General features: G+C 38.7%; 1 protein-coding gene across 2 annotated transcripts in view; it reads right to left on the reverse strand.

The window, feature by feature from the left end:
• LOC140362874 (metabotropic glutamate receptor 4-like) overlaps nt 1–22758 on the reverse strand; it is a 173294-nt gene that overhangs the window by 92544 nt on the left and 57992 nt on the right. For both annotated transcript variants that reach the window (XM_072449136.1, XM_072449137.1), the window contains exon 2: nt 20926–21864. In XM_072449136.1, the coding sequence (XP_072305237.1) occupies nt 20926–21462 (537 nt within the window). In that variant the 5' untranslated portion in view covers nt 21463–21864. The remainder of the gene's footprint in view (nt 1–20925; nt 21865–22758) is intronic.

Genomic DNA, 22758 nt, shown 5'->3' on the forward strand with positions numbered 1-22758 from the left:
CCATCATTTCACTTTACAATTATTACTATGATAATTACTCGTGCCTCCAAGATAAAATGATGATTATATATATTTTGAATTTTTTTTTAAAGTCAAAATTATCATTCAAAATAAACTGATAAACTATTTTATTCATTTTTCTTTCTTAAACAAAATCAAACAACCTGTCTGTCCTCATGTCCTTTTGATTGAAAATAACTAAAGATAATCAATAATCAGTTATCTTAGTAGAGGGAAAACCATGTTAATAATACATCTAGTGTGATATTTAAACTCAAAATGCACTGAAATGAAGTTAAGGAATGCTTCTGCCAGCAGCATTATCCCCACTGAGTTATTACATTACTAAAGAAAATGTCCCTCATTTGGTCAGAGCAAGCTGAAAACAATGGGTAACTTTCCAGAAAGAACAAAGGCAAGCTCGAAAATATGAAATTGTCTGTAAGCATATTTCATAGCATAATATTGTTCATTTCCATCTTCAACATGTGCTTTTCTATTATAATACATATATGTAGTCAAGAGTGTGCTCTTCGATTTGTGAAAGGTAGTGCTGAAAATAGAATTGGTGCTATAAGATTTAAACAATTCTGCTGATAACATCCAGAAATCTGTCTAAAGATGAAAAATGTCCCACTAGAAGTAACGCACTGCATTCATTAACCTGCCCTTCTATTGTGTGCAAATGTATGCAGCAAAATAATGTCATCCATTGTACTGGTCTTAATTTGGTTTTAGTTAACTATAACTACAGATAGTAGTTTTTTTGAGTCATAAACTGAGGGCTCTATTTTATTTATATCTATTTTAATGCTCGTTTAGACTTTTGCTGAATCCATCAAGGTATTTTATATATATATCTATATATATATATATAGATATATATATATATAGATATATATATAGATATATATATAGATATAGATATTCATCTATATTGATACGATACATGACGATTCAATACACGTGTTTGCTCAATACGCAAGTGTAGCTCCATGTGAGTTGTGTTGTCCTATTACCGGTAAATTAAAATACATGTATTTTTGTTGTGCCAAAGTCACAACAGCAGTTGCCTCGAAGGGCAACAGTGAAATTCAGATTAAACAAGGCTAATGTAATTAACGAAATTAGTAGAAGAGCCCTCCTCAGCAAGGAAAACCTACAAAACCCTTTGGGAGAAAGTTGAAATCTGGGGGAGAACCGCAGTGAAGGAGAGCTCCTACTCCCATGGAGGGACAGACTGAGGTGCTTCAATCTGCAGATAGACTGTGGAGCCAGAACCACTCAGGAGGAGAGAGGGAGGTTAATCTAAAGACAGTTCATCCAAGCAGATGGAGAGCCGTTCATCTGGAGTATATTTTGATTTGGAAACAAAAAGGTTAAGCTTTGCAAATTCAGGAAAAAAAACATTTCCCCATAGACTTATATTTTGACAGCGGTGGGTTTTATCTTTCAGTTACTTTTTATTTTACATTGACAGTTGACCCAGGAATACAAAAATATGAACATCTAAAGACTCAGTAGGAAAAGACAATATTAGGAAATGAATCATGAAATACAAAAAACATTGTATTTCTCCCAACAGCCCACATTAAGTATATTGTTAAAAGGGTTAAAAGTTAAGATTAACCAATTAATTAGAAATTGTGATTGTACTATAATCACAATTTCTAATTCATTGGTTAATCAATTATTATGCTATAATCATTATAGCATAATAATTTTAGACTGTTAAAAGAATGATTGTGACTATTGGACAAGAGTTTTTTTTATCTGATAGTTAATGTTACATTATTTCTTTATTTCAAATGACCTCTCCGTATGCACACTCACAAATTAAACATGTTAAAATCAAATCATGCTTATACTGATAACAAATGTAATGTTTACTTATTTTTAAATAGACAAACATTGGGCATGATGGCCAAATTGCTGATGTTTCTGTTTGGCCTTTTGGTTCTCAAGCCGGTTATCCAATCAGAAAACAGAATGAGCCTCACATGAGTTACTCATTTGGGTTGCCGGTTCCAAAACCATAACTTATCTTACCCTCGCCCTGATCTGAATAGGCTACCAAAACCCCAACACTTGCATCTAATCATGAATCAGTGCTAGTGCAGCCTCTGCAGCACAGAGAGGGAATTCTGATGTTTCTGAGCTTTTGCTTGTGTTTGCCTTCCATATGCCTGTTACGGCACTGGTCATGTGATTATAGTATGTTGTTTAAAGCAACTGTACTGTACATACCCTACATTGAATTTTTTTTTTTCTTTCAGAAAGCAGGTCACATTTTGTATTGTGGTGTCACAACAACAAAATTATTTAAAACTGTGATAATTTTACACCAATAACTCAAATCTGACATTGACTCTGTGTCAGTATGCCACTAGATTTTGCTTGCCACGTTAACTTGGTTTTATTTTAACTAACTCGTCGAAAATGGACCGCCTTCAGCACTATACTCCTGGGAATGTGCAGGCACAGTTTTGTTCTAACTCTTGGCAATAAATCATCTGTTTCTACTGTCCAGAACCTCCAGCTGAGCGGTCCCAAACAAACCAGCATGAACCTGATGAGATTGATTTCAGAAAGTTCCCATTTACCCATAGACTCATCTTAGCCATGGCTTAGCACCAAGCCCCACCATTGAAAGAAATCTCCTCTGTCCAGCTTGTTCCTTCTGCATTTCCCCCTTCCACTTTGAACACGCTTATGCCTCTAAATTATCCTCACGCTGTGTCGCCATACCAGTGGGTACATCAGCATGAGGTGCAGGCAACATAAACATACATTGACCTCACACAGCGACAAAAGAATTAAAATATGCACTTGTTTCTAGAGCATGATATCACTGGCAGCAGCATGCTAATCCATTACCCCAGACACCCACACTGCAAGGGATCTGTGGCCGGATGATAAACATAAGCAGAAAACAGCCTCAAGACTTGCATTTACTGTACGTGTCCCTAGCCTTTATCCAAGGACTTTAAACAGAGGTGAGAACAAACGTAGCATTATATACTACCAAACTTTTTTCAGAACAATCTCGAGGCGATGCAACCCTTACTTTTGCCATTTATCGCTGTTGTTCAGTTCAACACACTTTATGCTTTATTCCACCTCCCACAAATAATTTTCTCACAAATGCCCTTAAGTGACAAACCAGCTTTACCGTACTTTTCGGGAAAAATTAGAACTTGTACACATTATACAGGCATCTGTCAATAAACCGCCGTCACAACACAGTAGTGATGCATCTTTTGAACCGGGGGTCTCTGCTGCGCCGTGGGTCTAAGCAGACTAATTTCTCAGTGAATATGACTTGGAAGTTTACATATAAAGAACTGTCCCTACTGTCCCCTTTGACCTTGATTACTCTGTGTAAGCTGATTTACCTTTGTCTGTGTCTTCACATCTAGTCTGTCTGCACCTGAGCTCGTACTTATCGAGTGTTACGTTGTAACATGAGATATTTACACAGGTTGTCTTTTGACTCGTAGGGCAGGTCAGGCCAAGAAAGTCTAATTTATCTGCAGCAGGTTCTAAACTGCAGACCGCTGTATATTGCATGTCTGCGTTCCACGTTTGTCTTTGCGTTTTGCCGCATCTAGATTCACCTCCTCATTAGACTAATTCCTCCGTGAATATGAGTCTGATTGTAATAAAACACTGCGTTTTGAAGCTTAAAATATAGAAACGTGTTGCGCTTCCTGCTAGAGTGCCCCCCGGTGGCCGTTAGCCACAAAAAAATCTATAAATTAGACACGCCGTTGTAATGACCACAGGGTTCAACGCGTGGGAAAAAAGTAGTGGCGTAAAGTCCAAAAAGTACGGTAATTCTCAAAGGGAAACTCATTATTCAGCCACTTTATAATTGGTCAAGAGCTGTTACAGATAGCTAATAGAAGTGGAAGCTGGTAATTACCGCTCTGCTGTGGAGTGTTTGGGCATAAATGACGGATAGTTTGGGTAGGGAGCAGAGAGGAGAGGGTTAGAGTTTCAAGGTATGAAAAAAAAAGTTAATTGGATGTGCAAGCTCTGACTGAATGGTGGTTTGAATTAGATTTGCACACAATGGTTTGTTCTTCAAGGTTCCTAATTTTTCACACTTTTACTCAGAATATGTGTATCAGCATCTTAAAGAAAGGGAACCCCAGCAGTTGCAATTGTAATGCATTATTGGCAGGAAATGTAACCACTGAAAAAAATAATTGTCTAGTTGAAAATATATTATTGTTGGTAATATTTGTTGGTCAGCATCTCTGATAGAATGGCTGGTATGTTGTCTACTCCAAGCACTGTGTATATACTTTGGACAGCACATAGGCCATCTTATGGTCAAAGTTATACTCTTTTGAGCAGTTAAGAGCGTATTGTTATTCCTGTGCAAACCTAGCATCCTTATGAAAGGATAGTACTGAAGGTAAAAAGTATTTCTGTTTTGGTGTAAATCTGCTGATATAAGTGGTCTTTTCCCTTTGATTTGATGTTGTTTTTCCAGAATTTTGTCAGTAAAATGGACAAACACAAAATGGTAACCATGCAAGACAACAATAAACACAAATGTATTCTTACTATGAAAGTTGCCACTTAATTTCCAGGCCTGACAAAGCTGTCATATTCAGCAGACTGGGAAAACACTTAATGCCAGTCAGCTCCTTGCGATCCAATATATATATATATATATATATTTTTTTTTTATCTCCGTCTGTAACTTTAATCCGGTGTTGGACCTAGCTGCTTTTAGAAATCTGTCACTTTGCTATTGTATGCTACATCCTCAATCGTGATCATCTGCTCTGTCTGAAACCGACACAGAGCCCCTGGCACGGAGTCACAGTACAGGATACAGCCTTCTGACAGACAAGTGGTTATAGGATATTCTAATCTTTTATCTAAATATCTTACTTCTTCAAACCTTCAAAATCTTTTTCAATTGACCCTTTACAATCGAGCAGAAAATGTAACCAATCTCATGGTCTATTGGGAGCTGTGCTTTTCTAAAAAAAAATATATATATATATATATATATATATATATATATATATATATATATATATATATATATATATATATATATATATTATTACACATTGCATAATTCAAATTTCTTTAACCCGTTTTTTTTTTTTTTTAACTGTTTAAAGGCGTAATGGACAATTTTTTGGCGCCAAATCTGAGTCTCATTTCCTCGTGGCGTGGACTGCCGATTAGCCCGGTCCATGTTTATTTCTGACTGGCACCAGCAGGAGGCCAGTCCATGTTTATTCCTGACTGGCACCAGCAGGAGGCCGGTCCATGTTTATTCCTGACTGGCATCAGCAGAGGCCAGTCCATGTTTATTCCTGACTGGCACCAGCAGGAGGCCGGTCCATGTTTATTCCTGACTGGCATCAGCAGAGGCCAGTCCATGTTTATTCCTGACTGGCACCAGCAGGAGGCCGGTCCCTGAGGTCCTCAGAGTCCGAGATGGTTCATTTGGCAGTAACAAGTCCGAGATGTACTTTGGTGTTAGGCCATGGAGAGATTTGTACCCAAGTAGAGCTGCTTACCTCCTTGCTCACACTGCACTTGGCCTTGCTCCGGCTGCTGTGTTGGAGCTGTGTTCTTGCAGTGGATAGCAGCTCACATGAAAATACAATCAAACGGAAATAATCCAGAGCACCTTAGCACCTCCGCCGCCGATTGATTTGATTTTGGCAATGTTTTTTAGATGGTAAAAAGCTTCTGATTTTATTGATTTGACGTGGCTGTTAAAGTTTAAGTCTGAGTCCATTATTACCCCCAGATTTCGAACTTGATTTGTGGGTTTTAGAGTGAGAGATTTTCTTTGTTTCTGTGGGACAGACAATGATTTTAGTCTTAGTCTTAGTCTGAGTTCAGATGGAGAAAGTTATTTTGCATCCACACACAGATCTGTTGGATACAGTGACTGAGCGACTCCTCTGGTCCATATTCCCCTGATGTCAGTGGACACATTTTTGTTGCAAACTAACTGACCTAAAGGCAGCATGTAGAGGTTGAGCAGAACCCTTGGAGCACCCCACAGGTCAGGGGCATGTGGTCAGAGACAGTTACCAATCTCAACAAGGTCTTTCATATGTGACTTTAACCAATTCAAGGCAGTGCCAGTGATGCCCACCCAGTCCTCTAGTCTCTGTAACATCATCCCATGATCAACTGTGTCAAAAGCAGCACTCAGATCTAACAGAATTATTTTATGTAACATTTTATGCACTGTTCTTCAAGACTATCTAACAACATGCAGTGACGTCTTCAAAATGGCGATGACAACAAATAAGTCACGTGACTGAAAGCTATAGATACTATAACAGTATTGAAAGGCTGGTGCATGATATTTTACATCTTGATGGCTGCTCTTTGGACTGTCGCAGCCACGCAAACAGTCCGATCAGCGCAGCAGACACTGACAAATTCACAGCACCATTGAATAATTCAGAGCACTCTGCCATCCATTCATCCTGCCAGCATTTAGAGCCTCCGACTACACTATTGATCTGTGTGCTTTGGCCCATCCTGTAATACCAATTGAATGACCAAAATCAGATGGACCAACATTTTGAGCTTTTATCACACATGAAAAAAATGCTAGTGACATAGTTTTTGACTTGTATTCACAATTTCAGTACAACTATTGCAAACAAAGTGCCCTCTTTTTGCATTTTATAATTTGAATCTGAATTGAAATCTCTTGAGTACTTGAAAGCAACTGGTTAATACCAACTTAATTACCAGCCATTAAAGGAATAATAGAGCCGATTTGAGAACTCAAGCGACTTTTTTAAAAAATGCGCAAGCGCACACTCACCCCCCAACCTCCTGTTCTTTTCCATCAAACCTTGTGCGGAAGCACGCAACAGCCCCACTACTACACGTGCGTTTGTTTATTAGCGCGATGGATCGCATCGCATCTCTTGTCTCCGCAGATTTCCGTCTCTTCTGAGCTCGAACACACAGTCTTTCTCTATCGTCATTTTTGTACTTTACTCGAGGCTGCAGGTGTGCAGTAGGACGCAGGGAATGATTGATATGAGGGAGAACTACTAAGCTGTCCACGCCACGTGCCAAAAATCCTCTATTATTCCTTTAAGAACCTATTTCCACAATGCAATTATATATTTTTTGTGGTTGAGTACATCACTATAACAAAAATGAAATGGGCATTTTGAGCATCTACTCAATGCACGTATTAGGTAATAAATACTGCTACTAAAATGTAAATTTTCATAAAATCCTCACTCAAGGTGTGTCTTGTTGTTGTGTCTTTGATTATGACACTTAACAGCACCAAATGTCTGTTAGTTGAAAACAAAGTAACACAATCTGGTGTTTATTAAAATATAATGCCTCTCTGATAAATGTAAATCACTGTTAACAATGTTTGTCAGGCTGACACATTAACAAGATTCATGGTTATCTTTAGCGTAGGTCTCAACTCCTGCGGGTTTACACCTTTTGATACGCAACAACTCACTCACTCACTCACTCACTCACTACTGAAAGTCATCGAGGCAATGCCAATGACAAAAATTTGCATAGATTCTTTAATCAAATTATATAACCTGTCGCACTGAGGTCCGATCTGGAGAACTGTGCATGGGGCGTTTGGATGCAGATATAAACAAAAGGAAAACTGCTCCTTCTCACTGTCATTTATAAATGTTAGAGTAATGCATTTCCCCCCCTTTCATGTTATTCTGATCATTGGTATTGTCATTATATGTCATTAGTATTTGTTTTCAGTTACTCAAAGAGAGAGATCGAGAGAACAAAAAGGACAAAACGTTGTATTTTAAAAAATCATTGAACTTCAGTTTTGATACATAGGTATGCAGCAGTGGTTCTCTGTGCTCAGACTTAGCCTGTGGAGGTGAATTGTGGGACAATGTGACCTGATGCCTGGTGTTTGAACGCAGTCATCCTCTCTGTGTGGGCCATGACATTCTGTGACGTGATGCTGGCCGACAGCTAACTTCTCCTCGTCTAAGCAAACTAGGCCTCACCTGCAGCAGTCTTTGAAGCTGCTCTTTAGATGGACACAGAGGGAAGAGCAGGTGGAGAGCACTTCACTACCGCTGATTATAGGATAAAATATTCAGAACCATAAGCTTTCTTCCATTAAATTATTCATACTGTGTACAATTACAGTCATCTCATATTGTGTAATCATTGACAACCATTCAGACCTGTACTCCACAAACTATAGGGTAGTTTCAAAATAATGTAATAGTGGTCTGTTTCTGTTGATGGGAATTTCCTTTGCTTAATCAAAATGTAGTTCTTCAATTATTTTCCCTGGCTCTAAACTTGCCTAGGATAGGACAGGATTTGGTTACAGTAAAAATGTTTTAAAAGTCTTGCAGTAACCCATACCTGACACTAGTGACAATGATCCACAGCTGGTTTCAAAGGATCTCTGTCATATTTAAATAGACCCCTAACTCAAACCCCTCTAATCAATCCTGCTTCAAACTGCATTAGCATCTCTGCCTGGCACTTTCTTTTAGACCTTAGAACAAAGGTGTGTTTTGTGATTGAGCTGCACATTCAGTGAAGATGTACATGTCTGCTCCATTACCACTGACTAGTTGATTAACTGTGAGAACACTACATTCTCAGGTAATGTATTCAGCCCGTCGATAGTAATAGCTTCGCCAACTGTGTCACCGTCTGCACAGATAATCACTTCTGGACCAGACACACAGGTACCACAACTACTGCTCTTATTTTCCTAATTCATGCCTCATAAATGGCCTTAATTGTGGCTATTTTTTTTTTTACATTGCCTTTCAAAGCGGATGACATTATTAGATAATTGAGGTAACACATGATATTCCCTTTATCCTGCAGTGACCTTTCCTTTGCAAAGGTCTGATTCAACTCTCAAGTTTCTTCCAGGTTAATCCACAGCATTCAGGGCACAGTAAGCCGCTGATTCTCATTTGTATTGATTTCATGCATGTTTCACTGTCACGTTGGGCGTAATTACCTGCTTTTTAAGTAAATCTGAATATCTAAAGCGGTCCCTCTTGGCTGCTTAATGAGCGGAATGCTGTAATATTTTCATTTGCAGACACATAGTTATTCTTGAAAATCTGCTTGCATTTAAATAGCATGCTATTTTTGTCACCAATTCAGTGGCAACATAAATAAGCAATTTAGTTTCCATTTAAGCTTTTGTTACACCAGCTTGTTTTCTAATTTGATAACACAGAATTAATAGGTTTATTTTGCTCCCTCCCCACTACCATTAAATCTACCGTAATAGCCACGAGCACCTTTAGACGACTTTGGATGTCCGGAAGCAACTGCATGCCTTGTGCATGTCGATAGCGCTTAGCTTTTAAGTAATGGTCATGCCTTCAGAAAGGTCAACGAGAGGCTTTACGTCCTCTGCTCAGTGTTGACTTTGCTGTGTCATTGACGTACGCGGGACAGTAAATCAGGGGTGGAACCAAAATGGGCCGCCATAGTGCACATGAAGTAGTAAATTGTGTGCCTCATTTAGAAAGTCATGCATGACAAAATAAGGAATGTGACACTGGTAATATGATTAAAGTGCTACTCTGTTGACATTTCATTTACTTGAAATGAGCACCACTGCCCGATACTCCAGAGCCGAGCTGAAGCGCTGGATCAAGTCACAATTTATGGAGTTTTATTGAGAGAAGCCATCTCCACTTGCTATATAAAAGCGGTAACAGGGTGGGACCTCAGGTTTGCTCTGCACATGTACTCACAACACATAATACACACACATAATATAGATGTAGAGGGCTTCACATCATGACATTCATGTACATGTACATGCCACATTGTATTTGAGGTTGGCTTATGTAATGTGCTTTTTACAACATACTTAGCAAGATACATGATTGCACGTGTAATGACACTTGACCAAGACATTGGACATGTCTTGGTTTAGACTTATCTGACTATGTAGCAATGTTTCTCAAATGATTGTACATTTACAGCTGCTAGTGCTTTTTCAGGTTTAAATCTGTTTAGGCATTATTTAGTTATTATTTAGGTTTAGGTCTTATGTCTTTATTTAGGGTTAGGGTTAGGTTTTTTTTTATAAGTGAAATTCTTATACTGATTCAACTCACTATATATTTCCAACCTTTGCCCTTTATCAATGGCTTTATTGTTAGAATATGTAATCAGTTCCCTTAAGAATAGACACTGCATGCACTACATAGTCCACTACATGCAGCTCTATGTGCTCAGGGACTTGCAAGTGGATTTGCCCTTTCATCATGATGTTTCTGTTTGAGTGTGCTGGAAGTAATGAGCAAACATGGCCATAAATACAGAACTTGTCCCAGCTCTATATTTTGTACATTTGCGAACCCTTTACCAAAATACAGTAATCAATCAACATGTCAGAACAGTGCACCACCCAGTAAAGATGCATATAAAGTCATTCCCAGGCTTACAATACTCTGCACTGTTGAATAGACTGCCAAGGCTGTGGTAATGACCCGGCCCATTGTCGACATGTCACCTTTTCAATTTGGCTCCATACAATCCCACACAACAGAAATGGTAGCAAAGACTTGGTTACTGGTTACAGTCATTATCCATTAAAGTACCCAGGTGATGTAGTGCCTGCTAGCCACTTGACATTTAACATTTATCATGTTTTTGCAGAGTGGTAGTATCTCTTGAGACGATAATTAGCCTGTAAATGAGAATTGATCCTGTTCTGCCAGCTGCGGTAGTGGATGTGTACAAATATTAGGTTAGCATGCATAACTAGCAGCTGCCTTTGTTTAATACGTTTGCTCTAAACCTCATTGAGCATTGATTGGAGAAATTAAATGTTAAATGCTGCACCATGTTCTCTTTGAATAAAATCTAGGCTTGAATACAAAAGGCCAGGGATAGTGTAATACATACAAATGTATGAGCAAGGCAACATCTGGAGGAAAACATTACCTTTTCAATGATTTACAAATTGAGTAACAATATGTTTTTGCAGAACATTTCATTGTTACTTTCAGTGACAACCGAAAACAGAAATAAACAAATCAAACAGCAAGAGTAAAGTAAAATGTGTTTAATTTCTGGATATGTGCAGTCAAGAGCTTACATGTGGATAAAAGTAATCAAATTTGATCACCTCTTACATTATAATTCAAAGCAGTGTATCTGGAAAGAAAATTACATCTCATATATATATCATACCACTGATTCTATGGTTTTATTTTTTTTATTCTAATGAAAGTATAATCCTTTTTAACTATAACTGGTAACTTATTTGGGTAGGATTTAATCAAACCTACGACTTAATCACTCACCTCTCAGTTGACAAGGTGAATCCTCTAGTTTTGGCTTTACAAATATTCAATTAAATACAATTCTGTTCAAATAAAATTCCCTATATATTTTTTTCTCTTGACCCTGTCTATCATTTTTCACATTCCTTTCCCCCACGTCTCACAGACGTGACTTTATAGTATTTTTTTGGGGCAAAAATCCAACTGCCACTAAATGTTACTTGAGTCCCTTTCTGTGCCACCGCAGTGCATAGACTTCAGGGAGGCTCCACGTTGCTTGGGAGCCTGGATGTTGTCCAAGCAGCTTAGCCTGAGGCAGCCAAACTTTCACTTGCTGAGGTTGCTTTGAGGATACGTTTTGGCACTGGGGCTGACACAACAGTCCCTTTAAGATCCCCGCACAGGCTAACCACAACTATGAAAATTTTATGATACTGACCTTTCTCTTTGGCTCACGTGTTTCATATTTATGCTCCCCCAAAGCACACAGAAGCTACCATCAAGCCATAATTGAGCTGGAGGTCCATCCCTCATTCAGTCTGTCTGCTGCTGACACTATCACTTGAACTGCTCATGTATCAAATAATTAAACTTTCGCGAGCACAAATCGATACACACAGCTGTCGTGGCAGCATTGATTACTTAGTTTGAGTGACTTGTCATTTTCTATTTCTATTTTGCCTCAAGTCTTTGTTAAGGTCGAGGTTCTGCATTTTAAGTTGCTCAGCGGACCTGTGATGGATTGTCGGGTTGATGGTGAGATTATGCAGGTGAGACAGCTTGAAGCCTTTAATCCCACATTTCTTTCAACGAAACTTTTATGTGTGCACCCTTTTGCAGTGCACCATAGATGTCTTATTTCTTCCTCTTCTGTGAGAAACGTGTGTTGTGGAACTCATCGGTAAGCAGGTGACATCCGTACCTGAGCCAATAAGAATTTCCTTGTCTTGATTTCGACATGACTCATATTATGCATGTTAAAAAGAAGCTCTGACAGATGTTTCCTCCGTAGACCTGCAAGCATGCGCTAATTAAATGTCAAATATTACACGTTTCAAGACCCAGTAGGGAGTTGCCATTTTGGGGAGCTGTTTTGGAGCTCACCGATCATACCAGACATGCTTTTTCTTTGATTCGACATGCAGCACGATTTCCAAACAATACAAAGGACAACACAAATCAAAGACAAGGTCCCAGGCTTGACTTATGACCGCTATGGGGAATCGACCAGACCAGTCGTGGGGTGGGAGTCAAAACGGAACTAATCCTGAACTAAAGGAGGAGCTGTTTGCCTGTAGCTGGAACAGACAGTCAAAGGGGGCATTTAAAATCAGGGGTTGGAGAAAGATGGCTGCAGGATGTCGGTCCGCTCAGTTGCTAAACTTAAGTTAAGGGGCACGTACAAAACCGGCACAGATCCACACAGTCTGGGAACAATTGCACAGTAAGGGGTTTCTGAGGCTTTGGCTTTGAGCTGATTTCTTTTGTTTGTTTGAGCTACTTGGGCTGGCGAGATGAAGGGATTTCAACTCTATACTTTTAGCTTGGATGAGTGGAGGAAGACTTATGAAATGGTTCAAGTGCAAAGCAGACTTTTATGATTTCGAGGTGACAAAGAGAATGTACTGTGGGATACTATCTGCATTTATTAATGTTAATGGAATTGGAGTCTGTCTGTGTCCAAAAGTGTATTCATACTGTCATTGCAAATGATTTGCCGTTTGGCAAAAAATTACAAATCCTGATATGCTGGATTTTTTTATCCTATGTGTAATCCAACCACTAAATCTATCACTGCTGGTTCTAAACATTTACAAATGTACATGACAGCATACAGAAATTAACTGTGGATAAGCCATATAACAAATAAAAGGTCCATACAAGCCACGGAATTATACAAAAGTAACATTAACGACTGTGTAGCTGTTTACATTTTCACGCTGATCTAGTTATTGAAAACGTATGATTAAACGGAAACATGATTCTTAAGATATTCTCCTGCAGGCAATCAAATCTTATTGGACTTACATAAAACTGCCTTGTCATCCCTTGTTTTTATCACTTTTGGTGATACGCATTATATGTCCTCATTATAAGCCTATTCTCAAAAATGACTAATCCTGCACCAATATATATATATATATATATATATATATATATATATATATATATATATATATATATATATATATATATATATATATATATGTCGGTGTAATCCCTCATTCGTCCAGGCGTGTTCCATAGTAGAAAAAGCTTCAGTTGTAGTCATCTGGACTCAGTTTGAAAAAATAGACGTTTCGACTCTCATCCAAGAGTCATTGTCAATAAAAGAATTTAGATCGAGAACTCCGATATTAATACTGTTCTGTGGTAAGACCCACCCATTGGGAGGAGCCTTCCTGAAGTAGAAAGAGTTGTTTGTTTCAACAGAAACTTCCCCCTTGTATCTACCGAGCTAGCCTATTCAGAATCTTAATGGGCTATTAGAATCCTCTTTGTCTTTGTGAGACCCTGGCTCAACCACCCTGAGTACCTGATTAGCATCTAAATTCCCTGGTCCTCTACCTTTCCAGGGGTTCAGTAACCCATTATAAATAACAGGAAGATTAAACCTTAGCCCTCCATTTCTGTTTAAAGAAGGTCTTTCTTTTTTAACAAAAATAGCTTCCTTGACTCCTCTTTCAAACCATCTTTTCTCCCTGCTTAAAACCTTCACCTCACCGTCTTGCTGATAGACCAATGCAGTGAAGAAAGCTGTAAAGAACGGTACATAGGTGAGACAAAACAGCCTCTACACAAGAGGCTTTATCAGCACAGAAGAAATACAAGTTCAGGACCACAGAGCTCCGTGCATCTCCATCTTGAAGCCTCTAATCACTCGTTTGAAGACGGTGAGGTGAAGGTTTTAAGCAGGGAGAAAAGATGGTTTGAAAGAGGAGTCAAGGAAGCTATTTTTGTTAAAAAAGAAAGACCTTCTTTAAACAGAAATGGAGGGCTAAGGTTTAATCTTCCTGTTATTTATAATGGGTTACTGAACCCTGGAAAGGTAGAGGACCAGGACATTTAGATGCTAATCAGGTACTCAGGGTGGTTGAGCCAGGGTCTCACAAAGACAAAGAGGATTCAAATAGCCCATTAAGATTCTGAATAGGCTAGCTCGGTAGATACAAGGGGGAAGTTTCTGTTGAAACAAACAACTCTTTCTACTTCAGGAAGGCTCCTCCCAATGGGTGGGTCTTACCACAGAACAGTATTAATATCGGAGTTCTCGATCTAAATTCTTTTATTGACAATGACTCTTGGATGAGAGTCGAAACGTCTATTTTTTCAAACTGAGTCCAGATGACTACAACTGAAGCTTTTTCTACTAATATATATATATATATATATATATATATATATATATATATATATATATATATATATTATATATAATTTTTTGTCTGTTGACCTCATCTGCATTCTTCCCATACTCAAGTCTAATTACCATTATGGCAGAGGAGGCTCTTTCCGGTATGAGCAAAAAGCAGATGTAAGGCTGGATTTAAAGCACTATGTATGTGTACGCTGACTGTAGGCTGCTGGGGTAATCCAATAAGAGCCTGTCTCCACACTCCACACTCTAAAATGCTGAGGGGCAATATGGGGCAGCAGCGCCTGGGGGGCTGTGCCTCTAATGAGGGAGGTCTGGGCTTCAACACACACAACACAACAGCCATCTTTACCCTGCTATTTCGGCACACACACTCACTCCTCTCCTCTTCTGTCCCAGAGACTGACTGCGCCGGTTTGTACCTAATTTAGAAAGCTGCTCTTATGGAAGTTACCCAAGCTACAGCCCACAATACACCCACCCCCTTCTCTCATGTCAGGAAGCTTGTGGTTGTCTCAGCAAGTTGACATTTACCTGAAACAGTGCAAGCATCTGAAACGTCTGACTGACTGAAATTTTAGAGGTGAAGTGGTAATATATTATTGGTTTTGAATCTTTTGTCTGGACACATGAATATGTTGAAAAGGTACAACGTGTGCCATTTGTTGGCCGAGTTGATAGCACATATGCTAGGTTCCCTGTGCAGCCACAGCGTCACAAGTTTGATTCCTGAATAGGGATGTTAAGATTTACCGGTTAATCGACAATTGTGATTATTCAAGTCACAATATAATCGTAAGAACAAAAAATGATAATAGTGACTAATTTAGATGTAAAATTATGTTATTTCTATTAAATCTGAACCCCAACAATATTGTGAGTTTTATGTGGCAGTTTATATCATAATAACTTTACTTTCATTCAGAAAGTGTGATCGAATAAAGCTGGTCAAGTATTAGTGGAAAAGTGATGTAATGGAATGAAAGAAAATTTAAGATTTCACTTTTATTTTGTCATGTTCCAATATTCGTGAATGAGCTTTAAATCGTGATGTTTCTGCTCACAATAATCTTAACAGTAGAATTTGATATTGTGACATCCCTGTTCCTGGATATTCCCTCTCTTGTCCCCTTTTCACACTACATTGTCCACTCCATTAATGTCTACTGGCCCACTGTGCACTGCATGGTTCTTTTTATTTCTGCGCCAATGTTTCTGGCTGTATGGTGAATTCATTTGGGTCAAAAATATGCTCTTGTTACACCAAAATGTGAAACAATTTTATGAAACTGCAGAACGATTATAAATCAAGGTCCTGTACTAGCCTCCTGCTGTTTTACCACAAAATAATAGTGTTCAGTTTGCTAACTATGGCTAATTCTATGGTAGAAATGGATGTTTTGACCTAACCTGGCTCACTCTGAATTAGGTTCTTCACATGAATCAATCTGGGAAGCTGTTGGGATGTTAAAAAAAATACTTCATGCTGATTGGTGGAAGCATCACAACAGTGGAAAAAACTGAAAAATCTAAATTGTGTCCAGTGTTAAGAAAAGCACAGTCCTCGCCATCCGTGCTGCCATGTTTGTTTTGGTTTGGATTGTTTTGACTTCCGTCCAAACCACAATGCTGCTCTGTGATTGGTTCCAATCCCGCCTGCAGGTCATAAATGCCATGTGATTGGCCCATTTACCACTGGCGCATACTGCAAATGAATCAGTAAAAGCCTAACAAGATGGATTCTCAAGAGTTTGTGAACTCGAAAAAATCATGAGAATCTTGCTGGCGAGGTTAGTTTTGACCTGGTTTATGGTCAATATTGACCTGTCTAGGTCACTATCTATCTCTGTTATTACTGACAGATTCAACTGTCTTTATTGTCACCACAAATTAACTAAAGTGAAATAGTTTTCTCACAATGGTATGAAAATGGCAACATTTGGACTACACATTTGGTATTGGTATACCAAGTAATGCTATAGCAAGTATCATGATTTCAATCAAACTGAAACCAATGCATTTTGTATTAATATGCATTGTAACTCTTCTACTATAAATAATTTAACTTAAGCGATCATTATCTTTGCTTTTAACTAATCTTACAACTAAATATATAAGATTTTAAAAAATATATATTTATTGAAGTATTGATTGATACGTATAACAATATTTTTGATTCACCCATTAACATTATTTGGCCTTTTGTACAGGTAAAGTTACATGAGTTCCATAAATGCCACAAATTTGTGGAGAGAAAAGGCAAGATTTTTTTGCTCATTCAAAAGCAAACACAGGCCCTTAAAACTGTGTGTGCCACACAGGAGACGCAGTAAAAAGCACCAGGCTTTAATTAACCACCACTCTGATTTAAATATTGCGAGTATCCCAGTGCCAATTACCTCGAGTACTACTCCGATTTGTGTTTTTTGCAAGTGAAGAGCCAGTTGATGAAAATAGTTTTCAAGAAAATAGACAAGATGAGCTTTCAGCCCTTATCCCTGGGTGTAAATTACGTAACGATATATAGTAAAATATTCATGACATGCCTTGGGTATGGGATCCTGCTGGCTCTCAAGTGCTGATCTAACATTTTGCCTTCAGCCATGCTAAGAGTATGAGTCCAAAAAGTAACAGGCCTAACAAATTAAACTATGAGGCCAATTAGAGAAAGACTGGTCTTGTCACATGAGGATGCCAAAATATATTAGCAGTTCTGTCTAGGTCCCCTCTACTATGTAATAATTATTTGTGTATTTTCAACCACCATATAGGCAAGAAAAACATATAAAGTAGAGATTTATAACCTTTGTATTGCCCAACACCAGCTACAATAAAAAGTAATTGAATTGCAGGTCATGGACGCCCCATAACAGCATGCATGAGAGGTTTTTGCATGATCAATGTTTTCAACGTAGATTCATTATTGTGTATTGTTTGAAAAATATGTGTAAATGTATGTATTTTGAAAGCTAAATCATTGTATTTAGAAGAGCAAACTAACACATAGTCTTTGGGTTGCATCCCTGTGTTACAACAATGGAACTTGTTTATGTGACTTTAATGATAGAGAGTGTGAAGCTGCAGGGCCATGCTGTTCCACAGGGCAAGCTTAGCCTTACTCCTCTGTGTATATCCTGGAGCTAAAAGAGCAGCTAATAGAGACAACATGGTAGAATTTTGTCCAACAATCTTTTTAACAAATGCATAGTGACACTAAAGCATAGTTTCAGCCAGGAAGACTATTCCTGCTGTCTCACCTGCGCAACATACCATCACTGCCCTGCTCTGTTTTGATGGCTCAGCAGCTGCCAGCCTACTTGTTTTAAACTGCTCTCCTCCACTCCTTTCAGCAGTTCAGCTCGCGCATCTCTCACCTGCACCATCTTTTTTGAGTTTCACCACCAACAGTGTTTCGGCTCTAGGGGGAAAATTCCTATCATATGTGCTCTGCATCTTCTGTGCATCATATATTCAATTCAGTTTATTTTTGTAACGTCCAAAATCACAACAGCAGTTGCTTCATTAAGTTGGTTCATTTACATAATTATTTATCGTTCATCATCTATTGCATAATAATTGGAGTCCCTCCAGGTTGAAGTAATTTCCATCCTATTTTTCAAATGGAGGTACAATGTGCATTATGTATAATGCAAAGTCTGAATTCATTCTTAGTTAAACATTTTTAGTACTTTTCACCTGGGGGCTGCTCCATGCCTCATACAATCACATTACCATAATGTTTATGATTCACTCAAATGTTCCGCCTGTCAAACACTAAACAGACACTAAGTTGATTAAGCCTTTCAGAACCCTCTGATGTTGACAGTGTTTTGTGTGCTGCTTGATTCACAAACAACTGTGAAGAAATTATTCAATAAAGCTTTGTTCTTTAAGTTTCTGATCATATTTGCTGCAATCCTCAAACATTAGTTTATGAAAAATACCACAGACCCACCAAGTGCTACAGACCTTTCAGCGCAGAGGACACTTCTCTCCTTGGACAAAGTGCCTCTTTTGAATCAGCCTGTTTTTCCAATGGCAATTCACCACTTTTGGAAATGGATTCATTTGCATAATGCACATAGAACTGCTCTTGTGCATTTTCCCTTCCTTCAAATTTCAATAGAAAGCAAAAGAGGAGCTCGTGGTTATTCTTCACCAGCATTGTCATATGTAAACGTGCTTAGATGGTGACTGCTCTACCATTACTGTCAGTGCATTATCACAAGAACAGACTGATTATTGTAGAACTGTACTTTGTAATGTTATTGGCCAATCATGACATGCATGTCATGCAAGTCTAATATAATGTCTTGAAGAAAATCAATAATTACTAATGCTACTTTCAAATGCCCTTCTGCTCACATCTGTGATAACAACATCATAGCTCAAAGTTAGACAGTCAGACCTTTATATTAGCTTTATAAGATTTTAGGCCAGAGTCCATCCTGGAATGGCGTATTGCATTAATTTGTTGGATTGAGCTACAAGGATCATAGTTGGCATCTACTCAGCTCATCCTTTGCCCAGGGGTACAATGTCTCGAATGCAGTGAGTCACTCCCTCAAATCAGAACAAAACAGAAAGGTTTAAATAATTTGTTCCCACAGCAGGATTTTGGCAAGGAGATGTGGGACACACAAGCGCTATGCACTGGCAGCCTGTACCCAAACACTGTCCTGCCAATAGCTGTGTAAAGACTCTCAAGACTAAGTGGACAGACCCTCCTCTGCTGCCTATGAGCGGGGCCTCCCCACGGAGCCTGGCTCTATCCACAGTGAGAAAGCCATTGAGATTTCTGTCTGAAGTTTATACAAGGTAAAGCAAAGTTTGTATATTTAGGAACACACACATATGGGTAATGAATTGATTACATTGATCTACAATTATATATGTATTATAAATATATATTCTATGTCAATAATTAGTTATTTTGTTAGAAAATATATCCAAAGGAAAAATCCACAAATGTGAAAAACGATCTTCTATATCACAGATTTTATTATCCAAAACATGATTAAATTGAAATGCATTTTTATGGTTGGGAAGTTTATTATTATTATTTATTATTTAAGTATTTTTTTTCCATTCAGTTCCTGCTGTAGGCGGCAAGTGGACTAGAGTTGGCGCTGCCCCAAAGTGAACAGATGCCTTGTTCCCTGACCCGTGAACTGGACATTGGTATGTGCCTTACAGAGCAACATCTCTCAGTCAGTACGGGCTGAGCTTGCCTCCACAGCCTCCTTTTTTCTGCTCCTCTGTAATTACACAGGTCTTCTTCGAGATACAATAAGTAACCTGGTGCAGTGCTAAGAATAAAATCAATGTGTGAAGATGAGGCTTGTGTGGCAGCTGCTCTTCGCTATTAAAAGACTCCAAAGTTTGTCAAAGTAACTCAGATGGACAACTACATATTCTGGTTGGCTGTATGAAATAATGACATCAATCAGCCGTGCGATGTGGGCCATTCTACCAATCATGCAACAGAGATATGTAGAGCAGTCTTGCCTGGAACAGTGTTTTCAATTTCTAATATCAAATACTGTATGTGTCATTGACCATATGGTATGTCTCGTCCTGATTTAGTTTCAGTTTGACAAGCCCTTACTAGGGTTTGAGTTTAGTCATGATGTGGTTGTTTTTTCGTAATTGATTATATATTTTTTTATTTGTAAAGTATACTGTAGTTTGGGATGATTTATTGAAAGACTTAGTTTACCATATTTGTTCCTAGTATAATCTCTAATTTGTCCTTTTATATCTGATCTGATTAGATATCCACCTTGATGTGAGAATCCTTGTCATATATGCACGTTATTGAATATGTCCCCCCTCTCACATAATTACGCTAGACAAAACAGTGTATATTTTACATTGAAGCAAGACAGTAAATTGCAAATAGACTGAGCAATGTTGTTTGTGTATTTGTCTTCTCTGCAGCTCAGTCTTGCATATATAAAGCTTATTAGTGTTTGACAAGATGCACTACACTGGGTTTTAGTACCTATGAGCAAACAAAAAGCAGTGACATACTGTTTTCTTAAAACAATTTACTAAAATGTAAAATAGCTGTGGTCAGAAAGCAGAAGTGAATAGGTATATTAACATGCACGCCGTAGCTTTTTAAGTATTTAAATGGTAGCAGCTTCATTGATAAGTGAAGTCGTATTCCTCAACAAAATTTTGGTCCAACTGTGTTTTAAAATGAGTTAGGAGGAAGTCAAACAAGAAGTAATTGTATCTGACCTTGAAAAGACGCAGGATGTTTGCCACCATGATTGACACAGAGCTGGCCGACGCGCCGATCACTCCCACCACTCTCTCCGGCTTGGTGATGATTGGCGGGCCACCGCTGAGACACTTGACATCTGTGGAGTCTTTCTCAATCAATGCCTGCACAAACGTGAGCGACTGCTCCAATGCATGGGTATCCCGCGAGCATGTGTCCAGGATGCGCGCTCCCAAAGTAATATTGGGAAGCAGCTCATTGTCATTATTTATACGGTCCAAGGCAAACAGCATGGCCTCTAACCTGTGGATTCCCTTCTCCTTCTTGAGCTCTCCGCAAGCTTTCCCATCATTTCCTCTGGCATGGACTGGAAAGAGCCCACCCAGAGATATGTCCCCATCTATACGGATTGAGTTAAGGTGAGTGTGGCCTGGCATTTTTGGTTTGGCTCCAAAAATAAATGAAAAACAACACACCAGTAGTAAGACCATAAAATAGGCATTTTTGTGATGGTGGTTGGTCCAAGCTCCCTCAAAGCCCGCTCGCAAAGTCATACTTATAAGCTAAACGGGGGTCCAAAGCAAGCCAAAATTCTTTGAAAATGGAACTACACACGGAGACTCACACATACAAATGTTCTGAAGGTTAGCCTTGCTGTTTTTTGTCTCAGAAGTCTCCTCTCATGGTCTCACGCTTTGACACAAACTTGGTAATACTAATTATGCAGTCTGGCTCCCACGCTTGATCCTCCGTCTTTCTTCTCCTGGCTTTTTGTTTCCCTCTCGTTGCGCACCTGAGAGTTGTGGCTACATGCGCTAACTAAACAGAACAGGGAATCGACAGAGAGCCTTTTTCAAATGGCATTGGCAAGAACAAAGCACTGGAGTTGGCCTCTATTCTCCGCGTCTTCTTGGCCCCTTGGTCCTTCTTGATCTAGTGTGTTCCCCAGCTAGCTCCTGTAAATAGAAAAAATACATATGAGATGAGTTACTTTAACCCGAGATAAGAGAAAATAAAAGTGAAATAGAAAGGTATTCACTATAAATGTATTATTATGTCTATAAAGGTGCCTATTTACATTTGTCACACAATCCTTTATGAGTGTATCTCCCACCAGGCCTCGTTTGTATCAGCTATTCCCTCAGGTTATGTAAAACATGCTCCATTCATTACTTTCATTGTTTTCATTTTTCTCTGTGGTTAACGCTTTGGCAGGTCTAGGCTCATTGCTGATGTCATCACAGAATGTTAAAGCTCTATAGTTTAACTCAGAAAGGGACATGCAAACGGTGTTGTTTTCAACACTGTGATAATGTTGATAATGTTGATATTGATTACATTCTATCTGCATATGTTGAACTTGTTGCCTTCTGCAATTGACAATGGACAACAGAGAAGAACAAGCCCTTTTGAGTACCTGTGACCTGTTGTACTGTGGGTCAATAGGTAATTTGTGTGTAATAAATAAAAGACAATGAAACAGACAAGATTTATATACTTGCAGTTAGCAGGGCTGTGCCCAAAAATTCAAATATCGATTGCTCACGCTCAAAACTTTGATCTCAATTATTTTAATTGACAGGTCTACTAGCCAATCCTGTGGCAGTAATAGTGCATGGTACTGAGCAAGAGTTAAGCACAGGGTGACCGCTTGGCTCTTTAGTCTCCTCATACCTAATATGTTGAACTTAGATAAGCATAATTTTACCTAAAGTGCAGTCGCTCCTTCCCTCCAGGGTTACCCAATTTTTAAAGAAGTTGCTATTACGTCTTTGCGCGCGTTTCTGCCAATAGCAACAACTTAAAAGCATTCCAAATTGTATAATTCCTATCAACACAAAATAACGGTA

The sequence above is a fragment of the Eucyclogobius newberryi genome, unplaced genomic scaffold (genome assembly GCF_026437365.1).
Source record: "Eucyclogobius newberryi isolate DKJ021-1_F unplaced genomic scaffold, fEucNew1.0.hap1 SCAF_17, whole genome shotgun sequence".
Taxonomy (NCBI): domain Eukaryota; kingdom Metazoa; phylum Chordata; class Actinopteri; order Gobiiformes; family Gobiidae; genus Eucyclogobius; species Eucyclogobius newberryi.